Source organism: Colius striatus, chromosome 30 (assembly GCF_028858725.1).
Source record: "Colius striatus isolate bColStr4 chromosome 30, bColStr4.1.hap1, whole genome shotgun sequence".
NCBI classification, from domain to species: Eukaryota; Metazoa; Chordata; class Aves; order Coliiformes; family Coliidae; genus Colius; species Colius striatus.
Window position 1 is genome coordinate 712120 of NC_084788.1, and position 24893 is coordinate 737012.

Sequence of the window (24893 nt, forward strand, 5' to 3'; positions counted from 1 at the left end):
CATATATCAGAGGTCTCAAGTTTTGTAGGTCATGTTTTAGCACTGTTTGGGCTGGTGGAATGTGCTTGTTTTGAGACCACTTAAACTGTTTTTTAAAATTTTGTAGGGACTTGGTGTAGGTTAGCTGCTCAAAGGAAAAATTCCTTTTGTTAGAAAGCTATTTTGGACAGCAAAGCTAATTTTGTTAGTCTTTGAAACTATGTCAGACCTAACTTGAAATTCTTCTTTTCCATTGGCAGTCAGTAGCATGATCATCCACCTACATTGTATCAAATACAAAGTATGCTAACCCTGTCATAATTAAGAAGTAATTATGGGATCTTATTAATATTTACAAATATCTAAATGATGTGTGACAGGAGATTGGGACATCCCTTTTTTCTATTCTGGCTAGAAACAGGACAAAGGGTAATGGGATGAAGCTGGAACACAAAAAGTTCCTTTTAAATATAAGAAAGAACTATGTTACTGTGAGGGTGACGGAGCCCTGGCACAGGCTACCCAGAGGAGTTGTGGAGTCTCCTTCCTTGGAGGTCTTCATGACCTGCCTGGACACATTCCTATGCAACTTGATCTAGGTTGACCTGCTTCTGCAGGGGGCTTAGATCTAACTAGATGATCTCTAAAGGTGCCTTCTAACCCTACCATTCTATGATTAGAATCCAGAACTCCCCAACTTTTTCTGTGTTTGCAGCTTTAGATATTAATTATTCCCCTTTTTGGTCCTTCAACTGTACAGTTAGAGCATGACATTTTGTTTTACCCATTTTATTCTGTTCATTTTCTTAAAGCAAGAGCAAGCTTTCATTTTCAAATCCTTACCAAGCTATCATAAAATTAAAGCAGTTGTAACTTTTGCAAATAAAGTTATTTTTACTGTCATTAACTGTTTATATACAATGTACTATTTATGCCATCATTAACTGTTAATTAACTATATAACTATTCTATTTATTCACTCGTGTGTATACTTCTAGGAGCTGGCATGTCTAAAGTCATTGCTCTGTGAGGCTACAGGGTTTGTTGCTGTGATTTAAAAAAAAAAAGTTACTTGTTTTTTTTTTGTAGCAGGTTAAAGAGAAACTTATTGTATCTTATAAAGAAAAATTTAAATTATTAAATGAATATTTGGTGGCTAGGTATTTAAGAAAAAGAGTGGATATTTGTCATGTAAAAACTGGAAGAGAATATGTTCACACAAATAAGTGGAATCCTTTTTTGTTTTTTCAAGTAGGTGAAATAATTTACCAAGTTGTTGTCTCTCTTTAAGTTTCTTTAACTTAGAAGCACTGGCAGCATGAGAAAGATACAGCTATAGAAGTTTTAATGCTCTGTGAAGATACTATGTGGGCAGTGTTCTTAGAGTACTATAAAGCCGTTCTAATAGATTGAAACGATAGCAATTATCTTAAGTGCTTTGTTTGCTTCTTCAACAGTAAACTTGAAATAAGTGTTGTTTTTCTAATAGTTTGAAGCCACAGTGTGGCCTCTTATTTAACAGATTTTGAACAGAACTTTTGTCAAGTCTCTGTGGTAGCATATAGACTCCTGGCTTAGCATTCCTTTCTAGTTGTGTCTGGTCTTTCTGCCTTCCACTCATATCTGCAACAGCTCTTTAATTCTTTCATGATCGAATTTTTATGAAACTTATTCTGCATCTAGTTTGGTTTAGTAACCTGTTGTCTGGAAAGAACACACTGGAAAAGGAAGTTGCTTTTTTCTTTAAATATTAATACAAAGACCTTGCATTGTATAACGTTCATAGTTTTTGCTGGGTAAGTGAGTAATCCTCATGCCTGCTCTCTTCCGTGGTCTTTTTCTGCAGTCTTGATCATAGTGAAAGTACAAGAGCCAGTATTGAAGCCTAGTAGCCATCAGTAACTACAAAATGGATCCTGCTCTATAAGCATGACGTAAAATACTCAGAAGAGTATTTTAAGAATAGGAAAATATTTTAAGAATGTAAGAAAATACTCAGCAAATTAATAACTTGCTTGTGCTAGCTGATGTTGCTCAAAGTCTCTATTAACAGGGATCTATGAAATTTCAGAAGTATGGCATAGCATAGCTTTCAAGTATTGTCTTGGAAATACTTCCCTACTTATTCTGTGGAAATATTTTCCTTAGAGGTTTGCAATATATTTAGAGTTTAGTATTTCAGGTGTATACAAAATCTTGCTAATGCATTTGCAGATTTATTTAAAGTTTGAAGTAATGAACTATAGAAATAATATGTTGCATCCTGAAGTATTTGAAAAGACATGAATGGCAGTGCAGCACCTATTTCCTGCTTTTCTTTAAGAGACATGAATCCTGAAGTGAATTAGAGGCTAGAAATCAGTTTTCTTTATCAATATGTCTTGTATTCTACTCTGTCATACATTATGTCATTAACTGTATGATTTATGTTACACTTTGCATGAATTTGGTAAGCTCTCTATTAAAACCAGCGTTTGCTTCTACTTGTATTCAAATAGTATTTCACAAATAATTATATCATTGCTTAGAAATTTTATTTCAATATCTGTCCTGTTTTATGTCCATTTAGTATTGAGTCAATGTTATCCTTTGGCATCGGTAACATTTCCTATTATTTTCTGGTTACCTAAAGTGTGTAAGACCATATATATCAGCTTTCAGACTTTATTTTGTTAAGCTGAAGCAAGCCAATCTCTCTACCAGATCCACCCTTGCCAAGGTTTCTTTGGATGGGATTAAGCACTCTGAAGTGACTTTAGAAAAGATGCTTAAGGATTTATTTTATTAAAATTCTTCTGTGTTAGAACAATAGTAATTTAGAAGGAGAAAACAAGGAAGTGAATGCTGCTGGAATAAGCAAATAGTGTGAACACTTCTCTGCTGTTGACTCAAGTGTTGTGGGAAGGAGTGTAAGAATGGGTTTTATATATGTTGGATAGCACTGTCTCCCACCAAGAAACAACTTTTGTCAGGAAGGGGGTTTGATAGTCAGGTAAGGAAGGAAAAATGAGTCAGTGGGCACTTCTCTACAATTCCAAATTTACTCAACATCCCATTTTATTCCATGTAAAAGTTTATCTCAGTTTATGTTCAGTACTGGAAATTGTTCTTTCTCTTGTCATTAAAATGTGAAGTGGAAATTTGTGAAGCCACTTGCTTCCAGCATAAAATGGTTTCTTGAATGACCCAAACCAGTAATGTGTCACAGCTACAGAGAGCCACATCTCTATCTTCCATCTGAAGTCTCTGACTAATCTTTATATAGCATTAAAATTTTATTTTTTGGGGGGAACTTCGCAAATTGTATATTCTTCTAGTAACTTATGTCGTTTTAAAAAAGTCTGTGAGCATGTGTGCATGTCGTAGGTATCAACAGTGCCTAAAAGAATTAAACATTGTTTGTGTTTTCAGACTTAAGAACATATTCAGCTTATCTGAAACTAAGTTCAGAAATGGACCTGGGTCGTGGAAGCTGGGTTTTCCCCTCCAGACTAGGAGGGAGATAATAGTTGAGCTAATATAAAATAAACTGTATGTCACAACACATTTAGTGATTTAAACTGCCATGACTACACCACCACTATTATTTTGTAAAAAGTGGGTTTAGAAGCAGATTAGAATCATGGCCATTTTGATTACTGCCTTCTGATATTTATATGTACTGTACATCCCTTGGTCTCCATTCATGTGGTGATTCTATGTCTACTTCCTCTTTCTTCCCACTTTTAATGGGACAGGTTTTCAGGTTTTCTTTCTGTGAAAGAGTCTTTTGTTCATGGAGTTCCTTGAGCCTTAGAAAGCATTTGTTTTCCATACCTAAGAATGCACTGAAGGTTATTTGCAATGTCAGCTGCTGGTTGTATGGTGGCTCATGCTCAGTGTAAGAAAAGGTCACATAACTTGACCAGAAAATGTCCTGACAGTGAAGCCTAGAAATAATAATTACACTTTTACAAAGGGAAGCTTTATATTGTTCACAGGATTGCATTATAGAATGCAAAAATGACCTGTGTGTGCTTTAATTCTCTGAATTGACCTTTGGAAAGTTTTGTGTAATTTGTTTTGATTTATGGGCTGCTGAAGCTATCATTCAGAAGACAATGATCTACTTTGTATTACTGGATGAAATACTTGGTGACTTTTTTTTTGGTGGTAGATGTTTTCTGAGTAAACGGAAGTACAGCAAAAGAAATAATTTCCTTTTAGAAGAGCTAAAAGAAAACTCTTGTTAAAATATAATTCTTTTTTTCTCTAAAATATATATATATATATTTTTTTTTTATGGAAGCATGAGTAGAGCGAGCTAAATACCAAACAACCAATTCCTGAACTGGAAGGATATATCCTGTTCCTAGATTCCTGTTCCTTTCTTATTGTTCATATCTTTAGTACCCTTCTTTTTTTCTTATGTTTTTAAATTTTTGTATTTTGCACAAAAAAATCTATTTGTAGTTTAAAATTAGGCATTACTGAAAAGTTAATGTAAGCCTTCATCTTGGAGAATTTATTACATCTGTCATCGTAATCGCAGGAGTATATCTCTCATCTTATGGTCTCTGCTAGTTGATATATCTTTTTCAGAGCTAAGGTGTCAATAGAGAACTGCTGAATTTGTTGCTACACATTTGTGTATTTATGTGGGATGCAAATTCTTTGTGGCCTGTCCATCATGTTTATGTTTAGCACCTATTTGTATTTCTCAGGTCCTGAGATTCCTTTTAGTTCATCAAGGCCATATTAAATCCTACATTTCTTACCTTGTTTTGCTTGAAGTTGCCTTTGCTTCTCTCTATTTGGCTCTTCCTGCTGCAGAAATAGCAAAAGTAGGACCTGCACCAATTAATATACTGCTGATGGCACTTCAGCGTAGACAGTCCACTTAGTTGAAAAAGTGCACTTAAGCAGGAAAGACTGGCAGATGAAAAATCCCAGGTATGTCGTATTAAGTGTAAATAAGACAGATTTCAACTTGTCAACTAATTACCGTACAAACGGAACAAGCACTCAAAATGGAGAAATAGTGTGTCAAAAACTGGTTTATGATGTATGCAGATATTTGGGATACAATCCAAAGACCTTAGCTGAATGAACTGAAGAAAAGTCCAGGTATAAGGTAAAAACAATTCTTGCTTATTAATTGCTTCAAAAAGGCACTGAAAAATAAAGTTTTACCTTTACTGCTACAAATAAGTGGACATAGACCGAATCTCCATTTTACTTCAGAATCACTCTGTAAGAAAAGAAGATCACAGTGCAGGAAAGATGTTCTAGCATTCTGTTGTTTGTCTTCCTCATCTGTGGAGAGCTATCAATCCCAGTCAGAAACAAAAAGAACACGAACAAATTATCACAGAGTGGACTTTATTTGAACTGATTCCTGCTAGTTGACCAGGGCAAGACACCGAGTCTCCCACAAATTAGTTATTGAGGAAATGCAGCTTTTATTGAAGGAATTATTAGCTAGCTACTATGCTCTTGCAGCAGGCTAAGTATATATGTGCAGGCAATTGTTGCATGCGAACTATTGCATGATAACTGGATTACATGACACAGCTTGTTCAGGTGTGAATAATGGCACAGGGATAGCAGAGCTTATCTCCTAGAAGAGATGTGTACTTGGTCAACTCCTTGGAATTCCTCCTACTCCTAGAATTCTGTGTTTTGTACCAAAAGGAAATTAGTTGATGAAATGCTGTCTGAACGTGGCAGAAATTCAAAGCATGACTATTGCCGCAACCTGTTTAAAGCATAAGTTCCTGCATATTTAATTTAGATTAATTTTCATACATTAGGAAATTAGTGTTCATCACTCAACCATGTTTCTAGAATTTGTTGGAATTAACATGCTTTTTTCCTTCCTTTCTCTTATTTATTGTATTTTATTTAATGCCTAAGTTTTTGGCCATAATGCTCATGGATACCAACGTGCCTGCTGAAGAGTTGACTCTAATAGTGGTCTGGACAATAATAGAGATGACGAATATATAGACTGAGTCAGGGAAAAGGTTTTAAAAAGGCTAACTCCATTTTATTAATTATGATTCCCTTTCCATTGAAAATTACACACCAAGCTGAAATGAATTAATGTCATGTGTTAGTTATACAAAAGTTTATGTACAAATATGTTTTAAAAAATCTGTGTGAATGAACTTGTATGTTTAAAGTTTCACTCATTATAATCGTTCTCTTCATACTTATTAAACCAGCTAGGAGATTAAATTACATGAACTTTCTATTCTTACAGATGAAAAACTGCTAAATATGTGACAGTTTCAATGCCTTTTCCCCAGAAAATCCTGCAGTACTCCTCAGAGTCTTGTATCAATAGATGAATACAACTGTGGTGGAGGTGACTAAATCACAAATACAGCAATTGCAGCAATGCAGTGTAATAGAAAAAAAAATTGCTTTAGTTGTGGAGAAGTGAATTACTGCCCTTTCCTTTGTAAAAATTTGGTTTCTGCAGTCAGTCCTTGATGACGTTGTGCTCTTTGGTATTTTTGTAAAAGGGCTGAATGCCCTAATACTTCTTGAAGTGAGATAGTCATACATTTTGCTCAGTGTCTTTTCCACTAGAGAAACAACTTTGTGCTGTTGCAGCACAAACCAGCCAAAATAACATCAGGAATTGAAAGTATTGAAGTAACTACAATTATAAATGGTGCTGCATTGGTCCTTTTGGAAAAAAAAAATATCAAAAAATCCATGTAGGCCATTGTTTTTAAGTTCACCCAAGTTTGTTATCCGTTTGCTGAAAAGACACAATGTTGTGGGTTCTTTTAAAATAAAGTACAAATAACAGAAGCTAAATCACCTGCTTATTTACTTGGTCTCCAGAGATTTTGAATGTTCTTAGCCTGATGAATGACCTGCTTAATTAGTGTGTAAATATGCACACGTATTTGTTTCTTCTGTTCATTGTGGAACAAAGGATTTCTGTGAAAGTATCTTGTGCTGTCTTTCATATCCTAGCAGAGGCAGTACATTTGAGAAACTGAATGGTGTGAGCAAGAAGTAACTTCAGTTCAGTTAACAGTGTGTTAATTTCAGCTCAGCGGTGAAGCTGTAAGGAAAACAGCCTACTTTCAAAAGTTTTAAGTTGAGCTGACTCAAATATTGTACTCAGTTTTCTGGGAGGAAGAAAGAGTTAAAAGCTTTCCTGACAAAGTTCAAAGTAGCACTGGAACACTTTCTCTTAAAAAGTTGAACAGTTCTGTTATTTGTTCACAGTATAATAACTGAATGTGCAATAGAACTTATTATTTCAGACATATAAAATCTACCCTACTGCATTGTGATATTGCACCTGATTTTGAAAACATAAACCACTCCAAAAATTAAATCTCTGGGCAATTTTGAGACACTTCACTCCAAGCTATGCCTATAGTCAGTTTCATTGTACTATGTAACTTAAAACTACGGAAAGAGCAGATGTCAAGAGCATGTAGCACACAGTGACAGAACAAGGGGTAGTTGGCACAAGCTGGAACACAAGTTCCACTTGAGCTTGAAGGAAAAATTTCTTTCCTGTGAGGATGAGGGAGCTCTAGCACAGGCTGCCCGGGGAGGATGTGAAGTCTCCTATGGAGGTTTTAAAACCTGCCTGAACATGTTCCTGTGTGACCTGACGTAGGTGAACGTGCTTTAGCAGAGGGGGGTGGACCAGATGATGTCTAAAGGTTCCATCCAACCCCTACCATTCTGTGTTTGTGTGTGATTCTGTAATGCAGCACTTGTTCATAATGATTTAGCATGAAGTCAGTGAAGTGTGTGCTTTTGTGTTTAGAAATAACATTTGCATCTAATATAAGGTAGAGGAGGAGTAGGGAAAAGGAGAAAATTGGTTTGTTGTAAATCCAGAATGATTAGTGACTGAGGGAGGCTGCTGAATGGTGTGGTTTTGAGGTAAAATAGCAGGATAATGCCTCAGATTGCCAAAAGTTCTCTGCATCTGTTGAAACAGGTGAATTCCTTGTTGGATCATTCCAGCAAGAGGACTTAATTTCCAGAAGAAAGACTGAAGTTGCTGCTTTTGAAGAGGAAAGAAAAAACTTAGTTGATCTTTGTGATTTAGAGGAGGAAAGTCAAATTTCACTGTGCTTGCAGTTTTTGTTACAGAAGTGAGAATTCAGAATTTTCATGGAAAGTTGAATTTGTCCAAGACATACGCCTCTGAGGAATACTCCTGTCTGTGTACTCAGTAGAAGCTTCACTGTTTTTAACATCCAAAATGCTTAAAGATTTGTGTTTCAGTTGGCTGACCAGATCTCTTCACAGAGACAATTTGCTGTGCTTTTATGCCAGATTAAATGTGCTAAAATGGATTTTCACTATAAAGACATGCTTGATGCATTCTGGGTTAGACTTGGAAGGGGGAAGGGAAGAACAGAAAGAGGGACTATACTTTCTCTAGTATACCTGTGTGGACATATATATATATATGTATGTGTGAACATGTGCATGTATGTGCAGATCTAAAGAGAGAGAGGTGTTTGTATACATTTAAGTAGATATATAGAGGCATATTCAGACAGTATTGCTGTAACAGAGAGCTATGCAGTTCTAAAGGTATGTGCTAACAAACAATATCTGTATTTATTTTGTGCCATGTCACTTCTAAGGCATCTGTATAGCCACTTGTAATCATTAAAAAGGGAGTCTTATTTTAAAACAGGTGATATTAAAAAGCCCCAGCATTTTAGATCTTTTGCCTTCTGATATTTAAACTTAAATCTGATTGTAGTTTAAAGGTACTCCAGGCAATTACAAGATTTGTGAATACATTCACAAAATTCCAGTGTCACTGAACTGGATGAATATATATTATTGTGTTTCTTGTAATAAAATATGGGAGTTGATAATAGTAAAGACTCAAGATTGCTAAGATATAATGGTTTCTAAATAACATTGAAAAAACCTTGCAAGTCTTAATATTGAAAGAAATACAACAGATGATGTGTATTCAATGTTTCAAGTGTGTGAAATCTGTATCATATAATCAGTCTGAAGACATAGGAAAGTAATTATTAATCTCCACCGACTGTAATCCCTTGACAGAAATAATTAGTGCTTTTCTCTGTTCTTCGCAGTTTTCACGTTCCTCTGAGTAGAAACAGACTGAGACGGTACAAATTTTAGAATGTGGAAGCACTTATATAAATGAATGTAGCAATTATTCAGGAAATAATTTGCTTGTTCAACAAGATAATGTTGATTGCAGTTTGCTACATTTTGATTTGCAGTTGTAGCTATAGGCAAGCCATGTCAGCTTTCTTCAACTTCTAAATGCTGTTTTTCTTTTTTTTCATTGCTGATTGTACTTTATAAATTTAAAGAAGATTCATTTTCCCAACAGTATGTGCAGCAACCAAATGCAATTATCATTGTATTACATTTTAAATTTTTTAATTTCTTTTTTTAACAGAAAGAAGGTGAAAAAAATCACAAAGTCCGACTAGCAGTTGGAAATGGAGTGAGAAACGATGTGTGGAGAGAATTTTTAGACAGGTTTGGTGCTGTTAAGATCTGTGAGTTTTATGGTGCTACTGAAGGAAACATTTGTTTCATGAACCACACAGGAAAAATTGGATCTATTGGACGCACCAACTTCTTTTATAAGGTGACTATTTGTTTACCTTGTACTTTGTAAAAGGGAGTGCTGAAGGTAAATGTGTTTCTCACTTTGATAACAGGACGTGGGGCTGCAAGACAAGTCCAAGGTAATTTTCTAACTTCGTTATTGAAAGTTGAATTGACCCTTTTTAAAATCTTGGCTGACACAGTATTGCAGATAGTCCTTAGCACGCAACAAAAGTTCTAACAGAACATATTTTCAGAGAATGATGTATTTATACCTTATAGGTATCTTCTGATTATGAGCAAATAGGTTTCTAGGCAGGTCGAGAGTCCACAAGTTAAATACAGCATCACCACATTATGATCACTACAGACTACTTTACAGCTTGGGGCTACAGGAATTCTTCACTTCTGAGATAGGAACCCAAACTGCAGGAAAACTGAGTCGAAATATTCAGAAACACACCAGATGAGCTGATGTGTTTTTCAGAAATTGTTTAGAGGTCAGGAATTTAAGTAGACCTACTGATTCTCTCTTCTACATGACTGATGCACTGGTGCTGATTCGTGTCTCTAGAGGGTACAAATGCACAGAGGAAATGAAGAATCTGGAATTAGGAGCAGTAAGTGAACTAGGAACCTTAAAGGTGATGTTTCAGGCTTTTCTAAGCCATACAGTTTAATTATTCTGAAAACTCCCTTTTTCTTTTTTCACAGTAACATGAAATTTTACATTTATTCCATACCCGAGTAAACTTGTTTTCAGTATTTCAGAGCTTTTGATAGAGGGTTGTCATAGGACATCAGCTTTTAGGAAATACCATGTAAAGGTTACAGCAGATAAAGATTAGAACTGAAATTACCTATTTATTTGTTTAATTATATCTATTTTTAGTCAAGTTGTGTTGAGGTATTGCATATATTAATAGTGACACTGCATATGTCAACAACATGCTGTTTGTGTTTCCAAAAAAAATCTATATTTTAGGGGTTTTTGCACTTGAAACATGCTTTCTTTTTCCTCTTTAATGAGTAGGCTTATGATTTGCATTAGTCACTGCAGATTTAGCAGAAAAAAGTAGCTCGTTCAAACTGTAATTAAAAAATAAATTCAGTTGTAACTGTATACTTGATATCACAAGGCATCTTTTTCTATAATTTATATACTGTTCCGTGTTGGAACTGTAGTACTCTATGGAAACATTAGCGTAGTCTGCTAAGATAATTATGAATTGTACCCTTGCTTATTCAGTGTGAATATGGAAAAACCATAAGATATTTTATGAACCAGAAAAAGCTATTCATTTAATTTGGCTTGGCTTTAAATCAATTTTATTCTATCTTTTTCAATACTCTCTTTTCCCTAGAAATATATCTACAGCAAATGTTCAATTATTTCCATTGATTCTGTTTATGGAAAGCAGGTAAAGCACATTATTTGTGAGCAAGCTCACTATTTAACTACTGCCATTCTCCATGGGGCCGTACATTTATTAGCTCACAAGCCTTCCCCCAATGTGTGTACATTTGGCATTCTGTGACTGTAGACTTTGAGGGAAGAACAAAAGTTGTCACTGGAAGCACATTCAGCACAGAGAAAAACTACATTACCTTACTTATATGAGTGTGGTATGTTTAGTCAGATCAGTGGGTGCATTACATGACCCATTTTATTTGGAAATAGAACTGCCCCAAATCTAAGGACGTCTCAGAGACTGCTCCAAAACTCCATCAGGAGGTATTTCATAAGTAGCTTTTTTGATCCAGGGCATTTATGATTGTGGAACATTCATGATCTCTCTCTGAAAGAAATAGTGTCAGGGAAACTGTATGGCATCTTAATAATATTTCGGTAGTTACGTGTCTCAGATTGACAGTTCTGCAGATTATTAACTACTGGCTCTCTGCTTCGGTCATCGGTGTAGTTCCTCTGAGTGGCAGTTCCTTCAGTCTGCTTCATGGCTTGTTTGCAGGAGCAGATAGCTCCCTCGTATACTGAAATAGAATAATGTTGACATTGAACAAGGGTTTAGATCTAGCACAATTTCAGAAAAGTCCAGAAGAGTTTGAGAGAGGAAAGGAATGTTGAAAATACAAGACTTACTTTAAAATTATTTTCTTTTTTTCTTTAGTACATATTTAAACAAATACTTAAGTCTGAGGACCTTTATTTGTGTTTTTTTTATTACTGTGCAATCAGGTCTGTGGTACAAACTGTATTCTAATGCCATAGATAAGTTTATTTTTACTTCAAGCATTTTTGTGTTTTCAGTTTTTTTAAAGTACATCTTACAAGTCACAGATTAGTAACAAGTGCATTCAGAACTGTAGCTCCTGTGTTTGTTTTACTTCAGTCTATATGACATGTTTGAAAGAAGAGCAGCTTTGTATCTGCTTTGCTGACTCATGAATGATCTGATCTTTGAAAGGGAGACTGTGTCATGCTGGAAAGCAGAAAATCACACAGAGAAGGCCTAGCCATCCAATTCTTTTCCTCAAAGAACAACTTTTGAAAAATTATTCCCTTGCTGCATGGGATGATATGAGGAGGTATCCTTAGACATACTTTCCTAAACACTGATTTCTTAAACTAGGAATAGGAAGGCAAACTGAGAAAAAGAGGCACGTGTGTTCACGTATGTCACACAGTAAAGCATGAGGGAGAAACTTTCTTTCTACTGGCGAAAATGACATAGTCAGAATGAAGTAAATGCAGTATGAATCCCCATACATACCGATACTGAGAGATACTTAGAGTATTGTGGGGAAAATAGCAGGTAGGTTAAAAGTATATTTTTAGCAGGGAAAATGGAGAAGAAATAGGAAGGCATTTCTGTTGCAGGCAGTTGCACAGTTTCTAAAGGTGAAATGCCGACAAGTTAGAGCTTTAAAAGACAAAGTGAGCACTCAGAATTAGCAACTTTTCTGTCAGTAACTGCCAAGGGTTGGGGAACTGCGGTAAATAATTGTAAGAGTCACATAACACATTTATTTTCGTAACTAATTTGGAAGACAGAAGTTGACAGGAACAAACAGATCAATGTTATAGGAGATTCCAAATGTCCAAGAAGCCACTGTGTGTAAAATGTTAACTCAAAGCAGAGATCTTGTTTGTGTTTGTTTATTTTCACATTATATACTTTCTCTTCATGTTCTTGAAAGCATCACTGTGGTGTATGAATAAACCCTTCAATAAGGATGTTCACATACAGTCAGCAAATACAAAAGCAGAAGCCTCTGAATAGCTTTTTGACTGGTAAAACTTCAAATATTTTACAGACAAGGCAGTGTATAGATTAACATGGTAATACAATGAGTTACTGTTTAGTATTTACATCTGGCATACATATATATGTAGTTAATAACTTTTTTAATATACGGAATACATTATGTATATGTTTATCTAAATATGATATGGGAAATATCTGGAAGACTTGGTCATGGCTATCTAATATACATATACATAATTCTCATTTCTTACACTGAAATACATTCTGAGTGATGGCAGAGAACACGTAATGGGAGAAAGGGACTAATGAGAATCTAGGAACCTGGTAAGAAGGGCTAAAAGTAACCCACGGCAAGTACACTTGAAAAAAACATAATGTAAAAATAAAATTCCAAATCTTCCTTATAAATGGGTTTTTTTCTTTATTTTAAGCAGAAGTATTCCAACTATTACAGGAACCTAAACCTCTTGTAGGTAAAACTGAATGGATCAAAATAAGCTTTGATCTAAGAAACATTTAAATCTTATAACAAATCTTAAATAATTTTAACAAATAAAATATTTTGTCTGACAGACACCAACACAGAATTAGCTTAAATAAGCTAAATGAGCATAAATAAGGCAATGTAGGTATATTTTGAAAACATATGTGAGATATGATAATACTATGCTCCAGAAGTGGTTTTTCTCTTACATTTAATTTTTTTAAGATTCTTGGAAGTATATCTAATAAATGTAATGCTGTGTTTTATGAACAGAAGTTGTCTGAGAGAATCCATCAATATCTCATCTCTAACACAAGTAACTAAATAAAAAGTGATAGTTTGTGGTCTTTTTCCTTTGAGCTGAAGATTCTGAGAGCTGAATTCTGTAAGCTGAAACCACAGAAAATTTTAAATTATTTTCAAAACAAGATTTAAACTCACGTATTTTGAATCAATTAATAACAAGGGGGTAGGGGTGAGGATGCTGTTATTAAATAACGTCTTGGCAGCATTGTAACAGATGATAACATGGCAGTTTAGCTCATTTTAAGCTTCAGCTAGATCAATTATGCTTTTTGTTTGGTACGTTTATGTGGTACTTTAGAGAGTAAAATGTAGATTAAAATGATGAATACTGCATGCAGTACTCTGTGAAAATAGTATGCTAATGCTTCAACAACTCAAGCCTTCTTTTCCAATAAATTTTAAATAATGTGATAAAACAAATGTAAGTCTGTACCCAGACTAAATGCTTTCCTCTGGAGCTTTCCTTTTCTAATATTTAATATGAAAAGAACACTGTTTGCATAGAGACAGATGCACGAATGTATATTGACATAGTTTCATTGTGCCTGTCTAATGCAATATGTGGTGTTTTCTCCTTTTAATTGTGTGTTTGCATCACTTATTTCAAAAAGCGAACCAGAATAGGCATAGTTAATACTCTAAAGTTGTAGGCACTAGAAGATAGGTGCAGCTACATAAAGTCTAAACAGTTTTTAGATGATCTCAGGTACTAAATTAAATTTTCTGAGTGTACCAACACATCATACAGACTAATGTGTTAAGTTACAGCTATTAATCTTTGAAAGAATGAATAAATAAAAATGGAACTGAGCAGAGCACACTGTTGTTTTAATCCAACTTAAAAATATCAAAATAACATTTAATTTTGTACCATTTCATTCTCGTTATTTATCTATTCATTGTGTTTGCTGGCATATGAATCCTATTAAACAGTAATTATCAGTGCAAAAGAGAAAGTGAAAAAGAACAGCAATTAAATGTAGACAGCAAAAAGAAATTACTCTTAAGAAAAACTGACTTGTGTTTATTATATATATCTCCCATTCTGTTCATCAAGAATAATATTTTCTAAATATTTTTTAATATTTCTAAGTATTTTCTTTGCTCTCAAATTCTTGCCTTTGATAAATACTCTAGTTGATCATTATTAAAGAAAAATACCTTCACTTTATAAAAATGTTCCAAATTCTTAGATTGTGATTTGGTTTTGTAGGCTATGACCTTGTTTGATTAACTGCTGAAATTATCTTTTTGTTTAGGGTAGAAGGAAAATACAGTGGTAAATATTGAAAAGACTCATTGAAACAAATTTGTGCATAGGAGGCTCAGATTGTGTGCTTGATGTATGATTCAAGTTGCTATTTATTCAGACGTCCTTGAAAACAAAATGATGTGATAGAGCTATAGCAACATTTCAAATTATAATAAAATGATTATGCAACTCTTCTTCCAAATTGTTGGAAGTTGCATAACAGTAAAGGGGGTTATGTTTTAGCCTCCTGCCCTTTAGTTCAGTCTTTTTCATAACACCATCCTTAAATTATATTGCATTTCTTTACTGGGAAGAGTGCAGGTGTTTATTCATATATTTTAAGAATTGTTTTCTCTGCTTGCCAAGATTTGTTGAGAAGAAAATTATATCTATTTGATTTTGACTAGTTGTTAGATAGATTGCTGATTTACGTCTTTATGAAGAGGAAAATCAGAAAAGCAAGCAAGGCAGCCTGAAACCATTGGATAGTAACTGCAAACACTGTTATCAGGCATGTAATATTTGTCAGTGTCTTTCTAAGGTCTGGTTTGGGTTTGTATCACAGTAGAAAAACGAAGTGAAGTAAGATTCAGACCCTGCATATTAGTGGAGGAGGAAAAATAGTATTGCAATTTCTAGTGTTCATAAGAATATCTTGTCGTCTCCTTCATATTTCTTTGAGCCACATTCTCTGTGACCCTTACACAAAAGGAGGGGTAGTTGTAGAACATAACTAGGAGGGCAGTTAGGTCAGCAGTGTCAGCACTCGAGGGTTCACAGTATTTCAGAAAAATGTATAAGTAGCCCTAACATAGCTGTGGAACATGCATAGCTACATAACAATGCCAGACAACATGGGAGTTTGTACCCATCTGCTGGTGCTCATAGTGAGTGTAGGCTAGCCTGAGAAAGCTCAAGGGAAGAACAGAGGCTAGTTAAGCAAATGTAAAGACTCAGAGGAAGTGTGTTTCCCTTTTTAAGGAGATTTAGGCCTTTGATTGACAGTTATTTTAGATGCCAGAAGACCCCAAGAACACTTTTCGTATCAGCTATCACAATTACATGTCAGTGAAACTCCAGATATGCTTATATTCTCCCGACGCGTGTAGGCTTGTCCATTAACGTGTTGCCCCCGTAATTTATTTGTAAGAACATTCACAGAGTTATGGTTCTATGTCTTCACCAAGTATTTTTGAAAGTTAAAAGATTGTAAAAATATTTGATGCAGCTTAGTTCCAGGAACGGGTGTAAGTTTACATAAAGTAAATGTATTTTCAGTCTTAAATGAAACTACATTTTGCTTCCAGGTGAGCAAGACTGGTTTGAAGGTTTCCTTGCTTGTATATGCTGCCACCAGATGTCACTGTGTAGTCGAGTAACTGACCCTTTTTCCCTTTTTTAGCTTTTTTTCCCATTTGATTTAATCAAGTATGATTTCCAAAAAGATGAACCAATTAGAAATAAGCATGGTTGGTGTGAAAAAGTTAAAAAAGGTAAGTATGTATTTTAATAGGATATAACAGCCTTTTGATTGTAGTACAAATGCTCCAGAAAATCTTTTTAAGGAGTCTTGCTATTGTGTTACCATACTATGCTAATGTCAACTCTTACTCTTTGTTGTGACAAAAGCAATATTATTTTTTTTATCTAAGAAGAGTATTAAACATACCAGTGCTGACAGCAGAAGAACTTAACAGAGCCTAGAATCATAGAATTGTTTCAGCTGGAAGAGACTTTAAACATCATCAAGTGCAGCCTTTGTCCCAGCCCTATCAACTACTAGGCCATTTCCCTAAGTGCAACATCCACCCATATCTTAAACACTTTCATGGATGGTGACTCCAGCACCTCCCTGGGCAGCCTGTTCCAATGCTTGGCAACTCTTTCAGTAGAGAAATTCCCTCTCATATACAGTTTGAACCTCCCCTGGTGCAACTTGAGGCCATTTTCTCTTGTTCTATTGGTTGTTACTTGGGAGAGCAGACCGAACCCCCGCTTCTCTACAATTTCCTTTCAGGTACTTGTATAGAGCAATAAAGTCTCCCCTGAGCCTTCTTTTCTCCAAGCTAAATAGTTCCAGATCCCTCAGCTGTTCCTCATGTGAGACATGCTCCAATCCTTTACTAGCTTGGCAGCCTCTTGGTAGTCTCTGTAGCCTCTCCAACACCTCCATGTCCTTCTTGTAGAGAAGGGCCCAGAACTGGACACAGTATTTGAGGTGTGGCCTCACCAAAGCTGAGTACAGGGGAATGATCACCTCCCTCCTCCTGCTGACAACGCTGTTCCTGATCCAGGCCAGGACGTCATTGGTCTTCTTGGCCACCTGGGCACACTGCTGGCTCATGTTCAGCTTCTGTCAACCAACACTACCAGGTCCCTCTCTGCCTGGCAACTTTCCAGCCACTCCTCCTCAAGCCTGTAGCGCTGCTGGGGGTTGTTGTGGCCCAAGTGCAGGACTCAGTATTTGGCCTTATTGAAACTCATGGCATTGGCCTTGGCCCAGCCATCCACATCTTTGGATATATTCACAGAAGAACAGTATTCAGAAGCAATGATGTTATATTATCTCTGAATATGTAGGTAATGACATCTGTGGTTTTTAAAGGAGGTTAATGTGTAAGATGGTTGCCTAAGAGATCTACAACAAAGACTGGTAGCTCAGAGCAAATGCTTTTTTGGTGAGAGATTAAATGTTCCTGACTAAGTGAGTTGATTAAGCCTCTTTTTTTTTAATTTTTAAAAAAGAGATTACTTTATTATAGCTTATAAAATATCTAATATCTCTTGATTACACCTATTTTCAGTGTTAATCAAATACCAAAGCATCTGTGTTACACTATAGGAAGGTAACACCTGTAATGAAAGTCTGGAAGGTGAAGCGAAGAAAAACTCACATTAAGGTCAGGCTGACAGCTTTAGTAGGGAGCTGAAACTGTTTCAAAGTAGTTCAGAGATTCTGCAGCATGTCTTAATCAAAGACACGTAACTTTTAGGGAAATACAGTACCCAAAATGTGACATTGTAGAGGAAATGATCTGTAGGGATGTCAGATTGACCTATGAAGGCAACATGCTCTGGTTAGACACCTGGTCTATTTGGTTTTTTTTGAACTGTACTGTTCAATCTAATAAAAATTGTTCTCTCTATCGGTAGACTTTGTCTTACCCATTCCCTTTATCTTCAGAGCATCATGGCTGATGTAACACTAACAGTGAGCTGAATACTTTCAGCTTAAACATTTCTAACTTATGAAGAAAAGCGAGAGGATTTTTTTTTTTTGTAGGGCAGCAGTCTTAAAGTAAAAATTGTGCATACCTTTGGATACATTTTTACGTCTTCTCACATTTATAATTCTTGGTTTTGATACAAAGTAAGGTAACTCTTAAGCTTTATTGTTCAGAATGTGCTTGTAAAAAAGTTAGGAGTTTATACGACTGTTCCACTTTCTGCAAGCTAATACCCTGATACTCCATATGCATATCAGGATAATCCTATTCTCATCTCTCCCTATTTTTTTGAGGGTAAAAGAAGTACTAAAACTTTATATTTTATTGCAAAAAGAGAGCAACAAGGCTGTATCACATGAATGAAAATTCTTAAAAATTGTTCTCAGAAGTTCTGAAAGGAGACTAAATAGAGATTTAACACCTGGGTTGAATGTCTGATTCTGACTAACACTAGTTTTTCAGTAGGAAGCTGATGAAGCTGAGCCTCATCACTGGAAACTCAATAAGGTGTGGGGAGTGGGATATGATATTCACTTGAAGTGAGCACTTCAAGAAGATAGTAAACCTGTTAGTGAACCAACAGTTGATAGATGACAATAGTTCTGGGAGAAAACAGTTCAATGAGTCATCAGAAAAAAGTATAAATGACTGGGAGTTTGAGTGGACAATATTGTGCTGTGTCTCTATGGTCACTTTGCATGAGAGGTGACCACAGGAATTATAAAGCAGTAGAAATAGAAAAGTTTTTATTACTGAGTTTTAGGTATTGAATGCTGCGAAACTTGGCCCCTGGTCTTATAAAATTGTACTAACCAAATTAGCGTTGATGTAAAGTACAGGAAATGTGTAATGATATCTTAGGTTTACATTCTTTCAATTTTCCATATAGGTGAGGCTGGTCTTCTCATTTCCAAAGTCACTGCGAAGACCCCCTTCTTTGGTTACGCTGGCAATAAGAGACACACAGAAAATAAATTACTCTGTGAGGTATTTAAGAAGGGAGATCTTTATTTCAATACTGGAGACCTACTAGTTCAAGACCATGAGAATTTTCTTTATTTTTGGGACAGGATTGGAGATACTTTCAGGTATAATAATTGGTTCTTTTCACATTTCTTCACTTAAAAATATGGGCACACATAATAGACCACTGTTCTATTAGTTTTCAAGTAGTCCTGTTCAGTTTATTAGTAGTATTGTTATTGTTGTGATGTACTTAATGATGATCTTGAAGAAGATGATAGGGGCTTAATTTTATGAAAAGTATTCCTGTGGAGCTGGATAGCTTATTTCCAGAATGTTTTGCAGACATAACAGTTCTTTGAGCAGTACTTCCAATAGGCATGGTACCTACTGATGATTTTGCTGCAAGCAAGGAAGTTAGATACTGAAGTGGAGAAAAATGTATCAATATTAAGGACTGGTCACATTTGATACATTCAGATACATGTCGAAATTCTGAAAACTGTTATATTAGATTATGATAAGCTTTTGTTGGTTTTTATAGTGATAGTTAATATCCAGCACTGTTTGTAGTGTGGTGTTGTGATGGTCAGATCATGATACCAATGTGTGAAATAGGAACAAATTTGAAGTGTTGTTAGTCTAAAATGAATGGAAGTTAATGTTTTTTTTTTAAAGAGAAAGTATCCCTATGTCTTCATGGGATTAAATTATTTTTTCGCATGTTTCAGATGGAAAGGAGAGAATGTGGCAACTACAGAAGTTTCCGATGTCATTGCAATGTTGGACTTCATACAAGAAGCAAATGTGTATGGTGTATCTGTGCCAGGTAAAAGAAGCTTTAGCTGTGTGTTTTTCTTCCCCTAGGTCAGTTGTTAACTCTCATAACTCTTTTTATTTCATGTTTTAAACCTATGAATCACTTCTGATTGAGTCATCTGTTTAATAGCTAGCTGAAATGTAGATGTAGATACCACCAGATTGTGAATGAGCCAGTGAATCATGCATTTTTATGTGTAAGGAATGATGTGTATTTTTGAATAGTTATCTTTCGTGAATTTGTGATAGTTACATAATCTAAATTAAAGATTTATTAAGTTCACATCTATGGAAAAATCCACACATTTCTATGTTAAAATAAATTGTCATCAAGGTAAGAATTGAAGTAATGTCAAACAAAAGTGCATGAAGACATTCTTCTGTCTAATTTCACTTTCAACTTAGCCTCTGTAAACCATCTATAAACATATATTATAAAACCAAGGAGGACAAGATGAAAAAGAAAACTAGGGGGGGAATTAATAATGGTTGAGAAATAAAATACATTTATTTCTTTTAATTTTTGTTTGTTGTTGCTAATTTTCATGGTATCACCTGGCCTTGGTTCCCATTCATGCTAAATCTTTTTTTTTAAATTGTATACTAGGTCTGCCTGGGATAAAGATATACTTCTTTATACGAGTCTATATGGTGCTGTGCTTTTCATTGATGACTAAAACTGTCGCTACTTTACCAACAGTTGGCTATCTCTGACAGACCTTGCACAGTACAAAGGCTTTCTCCCTGCAGCGAGTATTTTGGAGTGAGCAAGAGGTTGAGAGCAGACGTAGATGGGACCACAGGCTCAAACTAACCAAAAGGATATTCCACACCATACGTTGCCATGCCCAGTAATAAAAGCTTGCGGAAGGGAAGACAGTGAGACATTTGTGGTTGTGGTGTTTGTCTTCCCAAGCAACTACCACACGTGCTGAGTGAGGCCCTGCCTGGCAAGGAGTAGCTGAATATCTGCCTGGCAATGGAAAGTAGGGAATGAAGTCCTGATTTTGCCTTTGCATGCAGCTTTCAGTTTCCCTGTTAAACTGCTATTACATTCATACATGAGTCCTCTTGCCTTCTATTTCCTTCCTATCCCATGAAAGAAGGGAGTGAGTGAGAAGCTGGCTGGATGTTTCTTTGTTCACCAGGGTGAATCCACCACAAAATGATAAAAAGAGTTTAAAATGTGAAACAGGTGTCAATGACCTCTAGTTTAAAGCTATACGACAAGAAATATCATAATAGAGAAGAATGACTGAAAATCAGGCTCAAAAATAACAGCTTCCTGTTTCCTATACAACATTTACCTGCAGATTCCTACCCAGTGTATGCAATGAGTAACTTAGGCAATCGCACCTAAACATAAACAAATCAAGTTCTTTACAAGGTTTGTATCATTAGCAAAATAAATACAAAAAGAGGACAAAAGATAAGGTTGGCAGGATATCTGTTCTGTTACGACTTGCTGATCATTAAACTGCACAGTTATTTTTGATTGCTGAAGGTCATTGCTTTTATATTTTATCTATTTTGGTCTTTTCCATAGACCCACAGTGCTCTACACAAAAACCAGTGAGAACTTTTAGTATTTCTCTCTGTTAACAACAGTTAGATACACAGTTTTAAGATAAGATCCTGGCAAGAGAGAAAGGCTAGAACTCAAAGGAAGTCAAAATTGGCTAATACAGGAAAGAGGCTCGGTGCCGTAGTGCCTCAGTACCATAAAAAATATGAATGGAACCTTCCAGCTGTATTGAAACTCAGATGATATATGACTGTCAGTTTATTAATGCACTACAGTTCTTTTTTGTAGCATCCATCACTAAAATGTCAACTTGAATATTCATGTTTTAAAATTCTCTTCTTGTTTTCTTTCCTCCAGATCATGAAGGAAAAGCAGGAATGGCCTCGCTTATTTTAAAGCAGAATATGTCATTAGACTTGGAGCAAATGCATAAGCAAGTAGTGACATATCTACCAAGTTATGCTTGTCCTCTTTTTTTAAGGGTCCAGGTAAGCCATATTATTGCACAGTACATACAAACATCTACATCATTTGAACACAGAGATGGCTAAATGAATAACAGAAAGGGTTCATCTGTATGTCACTTGATTCACTTTAGAACTGGTCTAACATTTAGAACATTTGCTGTCTTCATTAATCGAGTCCTGGAAAAGGCATTGCATTAAAAGTCAATAAAATTTGCAGAATGTGTTAAAATGGGGGGAACTGTACATATGAGTAAGGATAGAGATCACGCAAAGTATTTAGGGAGATTAGAAGTATGAACATGAGCAAAAAGTAAAATTAGTAAAATGTGAACTATTGTATCTGGATAAAATAATCTGAAATCCATTTTATTCAGTGGAAATGAGAGAAGAAAGAAGTAGAGATAAAGCCAGAGACACTGGCTGTGCACAATAAATGAAATGTTATTTGCTGTGTAATACAATGACAAATGTTAAAGCATTTGAAAAGGTACTAGGTAAATTGAAAAGGTGAATTAAAAATATGCATTATTATTATTGTCCCCACATCATCAGTCAACTCTACGTCTGTGTACTAGTGCTTTGCTAGTAGCAACTCTCCAGTTTGGGGAATAACAAAAAGTCCCTTTCCCAGACTTAAGAGTGAATGTAGTACAATGAACTACATAGGAATAGAAAAAAATGGGAGACTATAGAAAACATACAGTACTGATCATCACAGTAAATGAAGTCTGGCAAGAGCTTCATTTCTGGTAATAGTTTTGAAAACATCCTGACAAAGACACACAAAATAATGTTTTGAAGATGCTTCCGAAGGAAGTTTCTTAAGTCTGAGAAAATGAAAAAAAAGCTCTCATTGTTTGAATCAAAACAATATATCCACCAAAGCAGGTGGATACAATGAGGCTGTAGATCTGGAGTACTTACAATAGTTCTCTGAGTTGTTGGGGATAATACTCAATTTTTCGTTTTTGGAGATTCTTGCATATATGTCAAAATTTAAAGACATTGGAAGGAATAATGAGGAGAGATCATAAAGTGAGGCTGACAAGAGGTTGTAGGGAGGACAGAGAAAAGAGTCGCCCTAGAGATGCCTCCCACCACATTTTCCAAGGGATACAGTGACACTGAAAAGAAACTTGAAGAGATTACAAAATGCTTTTCTTTGGACGTGGCTGAGTACAAGTATGGCACACTTAGAATGTACTTCTTTCAGCCCTGTGTTTAAGGTGGCAGTAATCATAGAAACAGAATTTCCTGAGTGTTTATCAGTAAGAAGTTCTTGATAATGAGTTTTTACAACCAGATTCTTTACCATATCTAGCTTTATAATGCACAGAAATGAAGAAGCTGGATTGCCTTGGGCAGGCCAGGGCTATGCCATGTGAGAGGCTGTGACGAGATGCTGCACAGCGATCCAGAAAGCAATGGGCTGTAACTTTATTCTAGCACATCTCCGGGTGTTCGTCCATAGCAACGCAAAAATTGTAGTTCTCCAGCATCATGAGAATCAATGATATTAACCTTATATCAAGTAAGATAATCAAAACAAAACATGAATGTAAGAAAAAGAAAAGAAGCTCTTTATTGACTAATAAATGTTTCTGCCTTCTCTAGGAAAAAATGGAAATGACTGGAACATTCAAACAACAAAAATTTCGACTGGTGGATGAAGGTTTTAATCCATCTACAATTACTGATCCTCTTTATTTTTTAGATAATTCTAAGAAAGCCTATGTCTTGTTAACAAAAGAAGTACATGAGATGATCTTATCTGGGAAAGTGAAACTTTAATTAAACTAATGGTAGGCTATTCAGGGATAGTCTATACAAGGTACTGTACAAAAAAAAAACCCCAGATTAATTACCAGTATTTATATGTAGTTAACCAGAATAACATTTTATATGCTTGATATTTACATTCAGATATGTCTTGCATCTTTCCTCACTTTATCATTTTTATTCACTAATCATTTTTTACCTCTTGAGACCAGTTTCTAACTAAAAAACCTGTAAAATATGATTGAAATCTATTTTATCTTAATTTTGCAATATAAATGCTAAGTCTGATATTTTTTTTTTGTACTAAATTAACCTGGATGATGTGATACAAAACATAGTAAAAAAAAGACTCAATATATTAAGAGATTATGACAGATTGTTTTTTTCTAGAGAGAGAAAATATGCTAGTAACATCCTTTTTTCCATATAGTTTACATTTCATATACACTTTTTAATATGTTTTTTAATATATAAGGACTTGGCAGTGATTAGAAGAAAAAACAACTCTTCTGCTGAAGATTTTCTGGTGGAACATAAGATTAAAAGAGAGCAGAAGCAGAAGAAAGCCATTCACCAAACCCAAAACTAAGACGTCTATACTGTTTATTATGCTGGGTATTTGGATTCTTAAGATTGTTAAGACAGAGGAGATTTTTATGAAATGTTTAGGAGCTAGCAGCAGGACAACAATAGGCAGAGAAAATGTACACAACAGGGAAAATCACTCAGCATAAAAGAATTATTACAGCACTTTATTTCATACATGTTGACTAACAAATAGCTTCCTTATCTTCTTAATGATTGACAGATTATTATTTTATGAGTGTAAAACAGCAGAATTTTTTAAAGTCTAAATCATATGTTCTAACACTTTGCTTTTTAAAAGTTCTAAAATAAAGCTTATTTAAACCAAACTCTGTACTGTCTCAGTCTCAATGACTTAAGTCTGATTGGGTAAAGTCTGTTTTGCAGGCTGTTTTGATACACTGCTTGCAGTTTCCTTCTCTGGTGGATTGTCATGGCAGCTTTACTCAGCCAGAAGCAGTAACAGAATACTGGAATAGCAACTCTCTTCAACTCTAGGCCTTCTAAGTCTCTCTTCAGTCATAACTGTGGTATAAAACTAGGCTCTTATAGAAGAGTAGGATGTGTCACACTATTTATGGTTAGTGAAATGGTTCTACCACTTACATGCACCAGAAATGAGAGGAGAAAATACATTAAAAAAAAAGGAGAGGAAACAAATAAATACTTTTCAATTAAATTAAAAAATGAAATAACCACAG

The 24893-nt window shown here is 35.2% G+C and overlaps 1 protein-coding gene across 4 annotated transcripts in view; it reads left to right on the plus strand.

Annotated features, from left to right (window-relative positions):
- SLC27A6 (solute carrier family 27 member 6) overlaps positions 1-24478 on the plus strand; it is a 37997-nt gene extending 13519 nt beyond the window's left edge. For all 4 annotated transcript variants that reach the window (XM_062016452.1, XM_062016451.1, XM_062016453.1 and 1 more), the window contains 6 exons: positions 9404-9598; positions 16230-16320; positions 18944-19142; positions 19749-19846; positions 21719-21849; positions 23443-24478. In XM_062016452.1, the coding sequence (XP_061872436.1) occupies positions 9404-9598; positions 16230-16320; positions 18944-19142; positions 19749-19846; positions 21719-21849; positions 23443-23619 (891 nt within the window). In that variant the 3' untranslated portion in view covers positions 23620-24478. The remainder of the gene's footprint in view (positions 1-9403; positions 9599-16229; positions 16321-18943; positions 19143-19748; positions 19847-21718; positions 21850-23442) is intronic.
- Positions 24479-24893: the final 415 nt, after the last annotated feature.